This window comes from Carcharodon carcharias, chromosome 33, assembly GCF_017639515.1.
Source record: "Carcharodon carcharias isolate sCarCar2 chromosome 33, sCarCar2.pri, whole genome shotgun sequence".
In the NCBI taxonomy this organism is placed as follows: Eukaryota; Metazoa; Chordata; class Chondrichthyes; order Lamniformes; family Lamnidae; genus Carcharodon; species Carcharodon carcharias.
Window position 1 is genome coordinate 15,142,438 of NC_054499.1, and position 13,114 is coordinate 15,155,551.

Below are 13,114 nucleotides of genomic sequence, written 5' to 3' on the forward strand. Positions count from 1 at the left end.
CTGACGTTCTGGTGGTGTGTGACTGTGACGTTCTGGTGGTGTGTGACTGTGACGTTCTGGTGGTGTGTGACTGTGACGTTCTGGTGGTGTGTGACTGTGACGTTCTGGTGGTGTGTGACTGTGACGTTCTGGTGGTGTGTGAGAGTTGGGACTGTGACATTCTGGCGGTGTGTGAGAGTTGGGACTGTGACGTTCTGGTGGTGTGTGACTGTGACGTTCTGGTGGTGTGTGAGAGTTGGGACTGTGACGTTCTGGTGGTGTGTGAGAGTTGGGACTGTGACGTTCTGGTGGTGTGTGACTGTGACGTTCTGGTGGTGTGTGACTGTGACGTTCTGGTGGTGTGTGACTGTGACGTTCTGGTGGTGTGTGACTGTGACGTTCTGGCGGTGTGTGAAAGTTGGGACTGTGACGTTCTGGCGGTGTGTGAGAGTTGGGACAGTGACATTCTGGCGGTGTGTGAGAGTTGGGACTGTGACGTTCTGGTGGTGTGTGACTGTGACGTTCTGGTGGTGTGTGAGAGTTGGGACTGTGACGTTCTGGTGGTGTGTGACTGTGACGTTCTGGTGGTGTGTGACTGTGACGTTCTGGTGGTGTGTGACTGTGACGTTCTGGTGGTGTGTGACTGTGACGTTCTGGTGGTGTGTGACTGTGACGTTCTGGCGGTGTGTGAAAGTTGGGACGTTCTGGCGGTGTGTGAGAGTTGGGACTGTGACATTCTGGCGGTGTGTGAGAGTTGGGACTGTGACGTTCTGGCGGTGTGTGAGAGTTGGGACTGTGACGTTCTGGTGGTGTGTGACTATGACGTTCTGGTGGTGTGTGAGAGTTGGGACTGTGACGTTCTGGTGGTGTGTGACTGTGACGTTCTGGTGGTGTGTGACTGTGACGTTCTGGTGGTGTGTGACTGTGACGTTCTGGTGGTGTGTGACTGTGACGTTCTGGTGGTGTGTGACTGTGACGTTCTGGTGGTGTGTGACTGTGACGTTCTGGTGGTGTGTGACTGTGACGTTCTGGTGGTGTGTGACTGTGACGTTCTGGTGGTGTGTGACTGTGACGTTCTGGTGGTGTGTGACTGTGACGTTCTGGTGGTGTGTGACTGTGACGTTCTGGTGGTGTGTGACTGTGACGTTCTGGTGGTGTGTGACTGTGACGTTCTGGTGGTGTGTGACTGTGACGTTCTGGTGGTGTGTGACTGTGACGTTCTGGTGGTGTGTGACTGTGACGTTCTGGTGGTGTGTGACTGTGACGTTCTGGTGGTGTGTGACTGTGACGTTCTGGTGGTGTGTGACTGTGACGTTCTGGTGGTGTGTGACTGTGACGTTCTGGTGGTGTGTGACTGTGACGTTCTGGTGGTGTGTGACTGTGACGTTCTGGTGGTGTGTGACTGTGACGTTCTGGTGGTGTGTGACTGTGACGTTCTGGTGGTGTGTGACTGTGACGTTCTGGTGGTGTGTGAGAGTTGGGACTGTGACGTTTTGGTGGTGTGTGAGAGTTGGGACTGTGACGTTTTGGTGGTGTGTGAGAGTTGGGACTGTGACGTTCTGGCGGTGTGCGAGAGTTGGGACTGTGACGTTCTGGTGTGTGAGAGTTGGGACTGTGACGTTCTGGTGGTGTGCGAGAGTTGGGACTGTGACGTTCTGGTGGTGTGCGAGAGTTGGGACTGTGACGTTCTGGTGGTGTGCGAGAGTTGGGACTGTGACGTTCTGGTGTGTGCAAGAGTTGGGACTGTGACGTTCTGGTGTGTGCAAGAGTTGGGACTGTGACGTTCTGGTGTGTGCAAGAGTTGGGACTGTGACGTTCTGGTGTGTGCAAGAGTTGGCCAGGTTGTATGATGAATACTGAATGTATTATTCTAACAGTCCGTCTCCTGTTACTGCGTAGCATCGGAAGAATTGTTAATAACATTTCTGGTGTTGATTCTCCTCGCCTGTTAAGATTGTCCTAGGATTAACGCTCTTTCTCCCGGTTCTCTGTCAGTACATAAGAAGCTGCATTATGATTGGTCGGCTACCGCACCTGATGCTGATGTCAAAGGAGAGCCTTTACAGCCAGTTGCCGGCGAACACGTTTGTAATGCCCTCATACGCCCGCCGCATTTCCACCGCCACCTCCTACATGAACGGAGAGGTGCCCGCCAAATCCCTGTGGTCATTCAACAACCTCCTGCGGATCAAGATTCTCTGTGCCACCTACGTGAATGTCAACATCCGGGACATTGACAAGGTAAGCAGCTATCCTGTGACTGTGATGGGGTTCGAGTGGAATTGCGGGCTCTCTCTCTCTCAGCAGCTCCATCACCCAGTCAATGCCGCTGCCTTCCTCTTCACCTCTTCCCAGCTCCGCTCCCGACCCATGTCCTGGCCGTGCCCAGGAACAGCCAATTACCAGCTCCGCAACGTCACCCGACAGAGCCATGGCACAGCGCGCCTGCTGCTGAAACTCTCGCCCGCGCCTTCGCCACCTCCTAACTTGACTATTCGGCTGCTCCCCAGGCCGCCTCCCACCTTCCTTTAAACTTCACGTCCTGAGACCCTGGGACCCGGGGACCCTGCGCCCGGGGACCCTGCGCCCGGAGACCCTGGGACCCTGGGACCCTGAGACCCTGCAGTCTGAAACCCGCAGCGAACCTCACTCACCCCCAGACTTGCAGACCTACCTGGACTCCCGGTCTGGCCAAGGCTCCATTTTAAAATTCTCCTCCCCCTTCCATGTCTCTGACGTCCCCCAGCGCTGCAACACCCCGACATCTCTCCATGCAACTGATCGCCTATTTCCACTTTTAATTGCTCCGCCATTGGTGCCGGCTCCTAAACTCTGGAATTTCCTCCCTAAACCTCTCCCCCCCCCTTTCCCACTCCCCACTCTGTTCTCCTCCTCCCCCCCTCCGCACTCTGTTCCCCACCCCCTCCCCGCTCTGCCTCCCCCAAACTCTTTGGGAACCTCCCGAGGTGGCGCCGAGGCGCTATATAAATGCACGTCCTTCCTTGTGTTTAATAGCCCAGTAACTCCTTCCCCGCGCACGGAAAGGCGTCGGGAACGGTTTTGCACGCGCGCTCTCTGCTGACGCTGCAGCCTGCAGTCCGGCACACTGTGACTGTTCCTCACCCCTTTCCGGCTGGAGGGGGGGGTGGGGTGGCGTCTTTTTTAAAAAAAGCTCCTTTTTTTTTGAAATGGGCCGAAGCTCACAAGAAGCTGCCGAAGTTGCCTTGTTACATGCGTTCCTTGCCCAGACCGGCAGAGGGTTCGAAGGTTTGAGAAGGTCCAGGCGGACCTGCGGACCTGTTTGGGCTTCGCGGGCCAAGTTCCTGCATAGCCTGACAAGCTCAGCCAGTCCTTAATGGGACTCTTCCATCCCGGCGTCACAGCCTCGAATCCCACTCCGTGGTGATCTGAGAAAACAAAATTATTCTTTCACGGAAAGTGGCACTTATATGGCCGGGCCCAGCATTTATTGCCCATCCCCAATTGCCCCTTGAGGAGGTGGTGGTGAGCTGCCTTCTTCAACCGCTGCAGTCCATGTGGTGTAGGTACACCCACAGTGCTATTAGGGAGGGAGCTCCAGGATTTTGACCCAGAGACAGTGAAGGAACGGCCGATTATATTTCCAAGTCAGTATGGCGAGTGACTTGGAGGAGAACTTCCAGGTGGTGGTGTCCCCTTGTGTCTGCTGCCCTTGTCCTTCTAGATGGTAGTGGTCGTGGGTTTGGAAGGTGCTGCTGAAGGTGGTTTGGTGTGTTCCTACAGTGCATCTTGTAGATGGTACACACACTGCTGCTACTGTGCGTCGGTGGTGGAGGGAGTGAATGTTTGTGGATGTGGTGCCAATCAAGCGAGCTGTTTCATCCTGGATAGTATCAAACTTGAGTGTTGTGGGAGCTGCACTCATCTAGACCAGTGGGGAGTATTCCATCACACTCCTGACTTGTGCCTTGTAGATGGTGGACAGACTTTGGGGAGACAGGAGGTGCGTTACTCTCTGTAGGATTCCCAGCCTCTGACCTGCTCTTGTAGCCACAGTATTTATATGGCTGGTCCAGTTCAGTTTCTGGTCAATGGTAACCCCCAGGATGTGGATAGTGGGGGAGGGCGGGGAATCAAACATTTTTTTTTAATACTTTATTTAAGAAGGTAATGAATTGATGATCTGAGCAAGAAACCTTTTGACAAGGTTGTTTGCGCACAGCTCCTTGGCAGACATGGGTTGCTCCATTGTGAAATGTTGGCGCTGACACAATCATTGGAAGATGTTGGGATTAATCTCGCAGGGACCCGGTTGCTGGCACTGCCTCTCACTGGCGTTTTCCCCCTCATTACTCTGCCATGGTTTTACTGATCTGGTCTTCATTTTCAAGCGCACGTTTAGTGTGCAGCATCCCAGTAGATGTCCCCCCACTGCCCCCGTGTAAATCCTAGCGTTGTAATGCACCTGCGTATGTGCAGGAAATGCTCCCCTAGTGTCACGGCACAAATGCACGTACAAGTACATTTTTATTCATCATTTTCGTCGCAATGCGAAGCACATTAATAGAATTGAGAAAAGGCCAAGCCAGCGTTTTGTAGCTCCCTTTACGCACTGTCGGGTATCTCGTGGGGAGACAGGAGGATGGGCCTGTATCTGGGCCCTGCCAAACTCTCCCCTTGAGACCCAACTTTCGATCCAACTGCCGTGGACCGACCCTCCGTGACTGCGACAAAGCTGCTGGAGCTTGGGCTCGTGTCTATCCCCTGTTTTAGTTTGTATCGTAAACCTCGTCGACAAGTGGGACCGTGAAGTAATGCCGTGTGTGTGTTTGTTTTTCTCGACCCCCCCCCCCGCCCCTCCACTCAGATCTATGTGAGAACGGGGATCTATCATGGAGGAGAGCCGCTATGTGACAACGTCAACACGCAGAGAGTACCCTGCTCCAATCCACGGTAAGGAAGCTGCACGCGTAGAGCGAGGTGGCGCACAGAGAGACCCTTTGACCCGTTGTGCCTGTGCCGGCTCTTCCTGAAAGAGCGACCCATTCAATTTTGGTCGTTCCCTGCTGCCCTTATCTTTTTGCATATGGGAGGGGGGGAAAAGAAAAAATCTCCTTCAAGTATTCACCCAATTTCGTTGGAAAAGTATTTCTGAAATCGCTCCCACCACCCTTTCAGGCAACGTGTTCTATTTAAGCGAATCACTGCCCTCTGCCTGAACGCTGTACTTGCTCCAAGCTCTACTCACACAGCTGAGAGAAAGGTCTTGAATTTATATAGCACCTTTCGCAACTCCAGGACCTCCCCAAAACACTTCACGGCCAACTAAATATTTTTGAGACGCGCCCCCTATTGTAATGCAGGAAACGCGGCAGCCCATTTGTGCACAGCAAGCTCCCACAAAACAGGAATGAGAGCAGTGAGCCGCCGGGCAGGGCAGGACTTTGAATCTCGCTGAAAAGCGAGCCGTGTTGCCGAAGCTTCTCGCCTTGAACTCATCAGGACAAATTTGGCGAGAGTGCCAAATTTCAAAGTCACGACAATTTGTACCACAGGAGAAGCGGGTGCTGACTGGTTGGTGAGTCAACTCTGATTAGCTGAGGCGTTGCCATGGGGAGAAAAGCAAAGCCTTAGCCAATCGGAGTCGACTTGCCCAACCGATCAGCACCTTTTTCTCCTCTAGTATAAATTGTGGGGATTGTTTGAAATTTGGCATTCTCGGGTTTGTCCTGATGAGTTTGATAGGGAAAGAAGCCTCGCTTTTCAGCAATGTCCTGGCCAGCAAGCAGTAAAAATACACCGGGGAGATCCACCCCCTGCCCTCCTTCAGAATAGTGGCCGGGGACTGTTTTCTTTATATATAGGCCCACCTGAGAGGGCAGGTGGGGTCTCACCTGAAAGACAGCACTTTTGACATTCGCAGCACTCCCTCAGCGCTGCACCGATCGTGTCAACCCGGGTTACGCGCTCAAATCTCCCGAGGTTGGGGCCTTGGACTGACGAGGTGAGGGGCCTACCCGTGAGCCAAGGCTGGCATTCCGACGTCACCAGGAGCTCACGGCTACCTCGGGATCGTACTGTGCGTCTCTAGCACGTCCAGCGACACTGGCAAGGCCGGTATTTACTTGTTGCGCTGAGGCCAAGGGTGTAGGGTCGAAGCCACAGGCACTGGCTGGGACCATGGCGGCCGCAGTCGAATCCATGGTGTTTTGACAACAGCAACAACCTGCGTGGCACATGCAGGTCGAGCGCCCTTTAATCCCGAAGCCCTTGGGTTTCGGATAATGTCGGGTACCAGCTTACATCGCCATAGCCTGAGCTTGGGTTAGCTATGGGCTTAAAGTAAATAAAACGGAAGATCTATCGCTGACTAGCACTAGGCACCCGTCATGAGTTCCTCTTTGACAGGCTCGCCCCAAAAATCGCAACGTAAACAGTCCCGCACTGAAGGTCAAGGAGGGTCGAAGATTCAAAGCCCTCCTTGGACGTGCCCGGTTCCCAGATTTGGGGATAAAGGGATACGCGACCTGCAAGAAAACGCCGTAAGGTGCTTCACAGGAGTGTCATCAACGATGAAAAATTTGGCCCCCCCATCGGGTGCCCAAAAGCTGGGCCGGGGAGAGGGGTTTTCGGGGGGGTGGGGTCTTAAAGGAGTTGGGAGAGAGAGAGAGCTGGAAAGGGTTGGGGAAGGAATCCCAGAGTTTGGGGCCCAGGGAGCTGAACCTGAGGCCGCCAGTGGGTGGAGGGATTGAAATCGGGTGGGGATGCTCAATAAGGGACTGGAATCGGAGGAGCGCAGAGACCTCGGAGGGTCGTGGGGTGGGGGGGGGAGTGCTGGAGGCGATGAGGTGGCTCCCATAATATCAGATTTACTCGTTGACTTATTTTAATTCCTTCCCACGTGCGGGTTTTAAAAACCATCAGCTTCCCCGGTTCTGGAAAGTCGAGTTTGGTTAGACCCCCACCCCCTTCACGGGCATCGGGATAAAATTTGGAGAGCAGTTGACACTTAACGTCACTCTGAGCTCCCCCGTCCTGTTGGTGAAGGTGCCCACAGGGCCATAAAAATCCCGCCCCCTTTTTTTTGGCGTCGGCATGTTTTGGCCTCCGGGTTCCCGAGGGAATTATTCCCAACACTCGGAGGGGGGAGGGTGTGGGGGGGGGGGGTGGCTGTCGGTTTAGCTCAGTGATGTCACTGCCGCAGGGCGTGTGTGCGCGAGCGCCTCTTGCCCGTGAGACACCCTGAGACAGGCTGATGCCGAGGGTGTGCCGCACTGCCAGAGGTGCCGTCTTTCGAATGAGACATCAAAATTAAGGCTCCTGCTGCCTTACCCCCACCTCCCCCCCACCCACCACACACCGGAGTTTGTCCCGCCGTTTAACATTGTGGCTGATTCCCCCCCCCACCACCCCACTCTGTTTACCGCCTCCCCCAATCGCTGGTTTGTGGGATCTTGCTGTTCACGACTGTTGCTGCCGCGTTACCCGTGAGTTCCAAGTGGTTCCCGTTGGCCGGCTGTGAGGGTGTGAAAGGCGTTTTCTAATGGCAGGCCTTCCTTTTCCTTTTATCGGGGCGGGGGAGCTTCTCCGCTCCTGCCGCGAGTTAGGATAAGCCCCAGGGCCTTGGCGAACAGGCAGCTCTCTTAACAAGAGTGGTTGCGTGCACCCCTTGTGTTGCGGAGGCTACGTTATGGTCAGTGTGACAACAGGGGTGTTAAGCCAGGTATCCAATGCAATCCACCACCTCGCCATGTATTCCCCCCACGTACAGAAGGTGAAGGGCTGATCTAATTGAGGTATTTAAGGTAGAAGGTGGGGGAGAAACCATCCAGAGCAAGGAGGCAGAACCTTCATTTACCTTTTTTTTTTAACCTTTTTATTCTCTGGTGTGTGGACGTTGCTGACCAGGTCAGCGTTTGTTGCCCGTCCCTAATTGCCCCTCGAACTGAGCGGGGCTCGCTCGGCCATTTCAGAGCGGGGTAGTGGGGGGCGGTGGGGGCCAGTTCAGAGTCAGCCACGTTGTTGTGTGGGTCTGGGAGTCACGTGTAGGGCCAGACCGGGTAAGGACAGGCAGGTTTCCCTCCCTAAAGGGGGGGAGTTAGTGAACCAGGTGGGGTTTTTACAACAATCACTTCGTGGTCACCTTGACTGAGACTGGTGTTCAATGCCAGATTAGTTTGATTAAATTTAAATTTCGCCAACGAGATTTGAACCTGTGACCCCTGAGCTTTTAGCCTGGGGCCTCTGTACATAACCACCAGGCCCCTGTCTTCCCTTAAAGAGCCAGGCCATTCATTGGTAATGTCGGGAATCACCTCTTCACACACACACACAGGAGCGGAAATCACACACACAGGAGGGGGGGTGGGGGGGCGGGGCGGGTCCGCGCAGGTGTGTGTGTGTGTGTCCGCACCGGCGGGGGTGTGTGTGTGTCTGCGCGGGTTGTGTGTGTGTGTGTGTGTCTGCGCGGGTTGTGTGTGTGTCTGCGCGGGTTGTGTGTGTGTGTGTGTCTGCGCGGGTTGTGTGTGTGTGTGTGTCTGCGCGGGTTGTGTGTGTGTGTGTCTGCGCGGGTTGTGTGTGTGTGTGTCTGCGCGGGTTGTGTGTGTGTGTGTGTCTGCGCGGGTTGTGTGTGTGTGTGTGTCTGCGCGGGTTGTGTGTGTGTGTGTCTGCGCGGGTTGTGTGTGTGTGTGTGTCTGCGCGGGTTGTGTGTGTGTGTGTGTGTGTCTGCGCGGGTTGTGTGTGTGTGTGTGTGTCTGCGCGGGTTGTGTGTGTGTGTGTGTGTGTCTGCGCGGGTTGTGTGTGTGTGTGTGTGTGTGTGTCTGCGCGGGTTGTGTGTGTGTGTGTGTGTGTGTCTGCGCGGGTTGTGTGTGTGTGTGTGTGTCTGCGCGGGTTGTGTGTGTGTGTGTGTGTCTGCGCGGGTTGTGTGTGTGTGTGTGTGTCTGCGTGGGTTGTGTGTGTGTGTGTGTGTGTCTGCGCGGGTTGTGTGTGTGTGTGTCTGCGCGGGTTGTGTGTGTGTGTGTGTCTGCGCGGGTTGTGTGTGTGTGTGTGTCTGCGCGGGTTGTGTGTGTGTGTGTGTGTGTCTGCGCGGGTTGTGTGTGTGTCTGCGCGGGTTGTGTGTGTGTCTGCGCGGGTTGTGTGTGTGTGTGTCCCCGCACCGGCGGGGGTTTGTGTGTGTGTCTGCGCGGGTTGTGTGTGTGTGTGTGTGTGTGTCTGCGCGGGTTGTGTGTGTGTGTCTGCGCGGGTTATGTGTGTGTGTGTCCACACCGGCGGGGGTGTGTGTGTGTGTCTGCCCTCCTGTCTCCCTCCCATTGCTGTCTCCCTCCCTCCCTCCCTCCGTGTCTTTGTCTAGCCGCTGCTGAACGTTTTCTTTATGTTTTTTCCCTGGTGTCTTCCCAGGTGGAACGAGTGGCTCTCGTACGATATCTACCTCATTGACATCCCGCGCGCCGCTCGCCTCTGTCTCTCCATCTGCTCCGTCAAGGGAAGGAAAGGGGCTAAAGAGGTAGGAACTTGGGGAGGGTGTGTGTGGGGTGGGAGAACCGAGATGGCTGGACAAAGGCGCAAGGCCTCGTTAGCGTAGACTGAAAAGACGAGCAGAGAGCACTGGGTGAATTGAACACATTTTCTCCCCCCCACAACCCTGCCCCCCACCCAGTCACATGTAGTTGTGGTGGGGGGGTGGGGGTCTCTCTCTCTGTGTGTGAGCACCATTTGGCTGGTATGGACATCTCAACATCTCAATGTTGCCTTTGCTGCCATCTGTTGTCAGGAACTGGAATGGCGGGTGAGGCTTGTTGTAGAGGTCGTTCCATTATAGCCAGCAGCCAGCCTTCACCACCAACCACCACCACCCACCCCACCCCCCGGACTCCTGTAGTAGACGGTGCCCCATCCAGGCATCAAAAAAAAAAATTCTGATTCGCTTGTTGTGCTTTTCCACCGACGTTCTCACTATTTATTTAAAAAAAAGAAAAGAATCGCCGTTTAATCGGTCAATCCATCGTTCGTTCGCGTCTCGCCCCAGAGCCTCGACCTCGAGTTCCTGCCACTAGCCGATCGGTGAGACGTGTGTGCGTTTTTTTTTCTCTTTCTTTGTGGATGTTTCTGCAGCTGACCCCCCCCCACCCCGGCCTTCCTCCCCCCGCTGCTCGCCTGGTTCTCTTTCGAGGGCGAGCCACGGTTTAACTCCGCCTCCACCGCCCGCCGTCGGGCAGCCCGTTCCGGACCCCGTCCCCCGTCCCCTCCCCCCGCTGCCTAATGACGCCCCCCTTCCTCGCGCCGCCTGAACCAACCTGCCTTTCGAGCAGATTCTGCCAGCGGGGATCAGATTCCTCCCTCCGCACCTCTCTGTAGTTCTGCTGCCTTCTGGTTTGCGCTCCTGACTCCAGTTCACGTGCAGGTGACGAAGTGTCGGCAGGAATTAGGAGCCGCTCGGCCCCTCGAGTCTGCTCTGCCGTTCGATACGATCGTGGCTGATCTGATTGCACCCCGCGTCTGTCTCTCCCCCCCCCGCCCCCAATAACCTTTCACCTCCTTGCTAATCGAGAACCTATCTAGCTCGGCCTTAAAAAAAAAATATTTAAAGACCCTGATACCCTGTCTCTTGAGGAAGGGAGTTCCAGAGACTCGTGACCCCTCTGAGAGGAAAAAATTCCTCCTCATCTCGGTCCTAAATGGGTGACCCCTTGTTTTAAAGCAGCAACCCCCCCCCCCACTTAGTTCTAGATTCTCCCACAAGAGGGAACATCATCTCCACATCCACCCTGTCACGACCCCTCAGGATCTTATATGCCTCAATCAAGTCGCCTCTCACTCTTCTAAACTCCAGCGGACACAAGCCCAGCCTGTCCAGCCTTTCCTCACAAGATAATCCACCCCCGTTCCTGGTATTGGTCTAGTGAACCTTCTCTGAACTGCTTCCGATGCATTTACGTCCTTCCTCAAATAAGGAGGCTGGTACTGTGCACGGTACTCCAGATACCACGAGGAGGGGGGGGCATCCCTGCCTCTGAGCCACAAGCTCAGATCCTGGTACCTACATGGAGGATCCCACTGGATCCACCCCTTCCCACTGCAGGTTTTTCCCCCCCCCCCCAAAGCCCTGAGCAGACATCCTAAACCCTGGCACTGGGCAGGGGAACACCGCTGCCTGGACTCTCGCTCTTTGCTAGCGAGAGGAGAGAGAAAGCCCACCCCAGGATTTGATGCCCACGGAAGATGCAGTCGCGGCCCCCGGCCAAAACGGATTGAAAATCAGCCCTGCACGCCCTCCGATCGCGCGCGGTGAGAGCGGGAGAGATTCCTGGTCAGCCGCGCGACGGGAGGAGAGTTGGAACCTCTGCCACCACTGTTCGGAGCCCCAGTCTACAACGTGCGTGTAAAAAGTGCACGTTGCCATAGCAACTCTGACCGCTCCCCCCCCCCCCCCCCCCCCCCCCCCCCCCGAGCGAACTGTAACTGACCACCGCCACGTGACGGGGATGGTTCTTGCCTGAAATAAGTTTTCAAAACTCAATGTAACCAGCATCGACGATGGGATGTATTTGAGCAGAAGGGAGCGATAATATGGACCTTTAATGGCACAGCTGTAAAGAGAGTGTAGGGACCCGGAACATCGATCCTTAAAAGATGGCAAGGCAGATTGGGGCAAAGCATGTGGGATCTTGGGTGTCACAGAGTCACAAAAGAAAAAAAGGGGAAGTAGTTCTGAATCTTTATAAAGCTCCGGTTAGGCCCCAGCTGGGGGTATTGTGTCCATTTACGCTTCAGGAAGGATGGTGAGGTTCGTTGAGAGGGCGAAGAGGAGATTTACCGGAATGGCTCCAGGGATGAAGGAGTTTTAGCTCCGAGGTAAGGCTGGAGCAGCTGGGCTTGTTCTCTCTGGAGCAAAGGAGATTGAGGGGCGATTTTATAGAGGTGGACAAGATTGTGACAGGTTCAGATCAGGTTGGCAAAGAAAAGCTGGCACAAGGACTAAGATACGCAGATTTAAGGTTTTGGGCAAGGGGTGTAGGGGGTATGTGAGGAAGAACTTTTTTTTTGACACAGCGAGTGGTAATGAGCTGGTGCCCACTCTAGTGGCAACGAGCTGGTGCCCGCTCTGTGCCCTCTCTCTAGCAAAGAGCGAAAGTCCAGACAGCTGCGTTGCCTGCCCAGTGTCAGGGTTTGGGACGTTCGCTCAGGGCTAGAGAGGAACTTGCAGTGGGAGGGGGTGGATCCAGTGGTTGTGGTCCACATAAGGTACCAGTGACATGGACAGGTTGAGGAAGGAGGTTCTTGCATAGTCAGTATGACCAACTAGGCCCCAGATTAAGAAGCGGACCCGCGAAGATAATTTCCGGATTATTACCTGAGCCACGTGCAGATTGGCATGGGAGAAATAAGATTCGAGAGATGAATGTGTAGCTCAAAGACTGGTGTGGGAGAAGTGGGTTCCGGTTTGTGGGGCACTGGCACCAGTGTTGGGAAAGTGTGGTCTGTACCGTAGGGACAGTCTACTCCTGAACCGTGCTGGGGCTGGCATCCTCACAAGCTGCACAACTAGGGAAGTAGAGAGAGTTTTAAACTGAATAGTGGGAGCAGGGGATCAAATTGGGGAAGATGGGGTAAACCAAAGAGTAGAGACAAGGCAAGAGAGACAGGTATTAATATAGGAAATGATATTGATTGGGAAATCAGATTGTGACAGGAAGGGACAGAGGCTACGTTTTTAAGAGTGTGTCAGGAGATAAGGCTAGGTGCTACAAAAATAATAAAAGGTCAAAACTAAAGGCTCTGTATCTAAACACATGTAGCATTCAAAACAAAGCAGTGGTACTGAGCGCAAATAGAAATTAAATAAACATGATCTGATAGCCATGACAGAGACTCAGCTACAGGATAACATGGATTGGGACCTGAATATTAAAGGGTATGTGACATTTCGGAAGGACAGGAAGTTAGGAAAAGGTGGAGGAGGTGGCTCTGTTAATTTAATGATGGTTTTAGAACATTAGAGGGATGACCTAAGTTCAGGAAACCAGGATGTGGAAGCAGTTTGGGTTGAGGTGAGGATTGATAAAGCAAGAAGTCCCTTGTAGGAGTGGTGTACAGGTCCCCTAATTGTAACTACACGGTAGGACAGAGTATAAAAGAAGATAATGGGAGCTTGTCAGAA

The 13,114-nt window shown here is 54.3% G+C and overlaps 1 protein-coding gene across 2 annotated transcripts in view; it reads left to right on the forward strand.

Moving 5' to 3' along the window:
- The window catches only part of LOC121272264 (phosphatidylinositol 4,5-bisphosphate 3-kinase catalytic subunit alpha isoform), a 134,277-nt gene that overhangs the window by 80,869 nt on the left and 40,294 nt on the right, over positions 1 to 13,114 (forward strand). For both annotated transcript variants that reach the window (XM_041178807.1, XM_041178808.1), the window contains exons 6-8: positions 1,975 to 2,220; positions 4,826 to 4,911; positions 9,355 to 9,460. In XM_041178807.1, the coding sequence (XP_041034741.1) occupies positions 1,975 to 2,220; positions 4,826 to 4,911; positions 9,355 to 9,460 (438 nt within the window). The remainder of the gene's footprint in view (positions 1 to 1,974; positions 2,221 to 4,825; positions 4,912 to 9,354; positions 9,461 to 13,114) is intronic.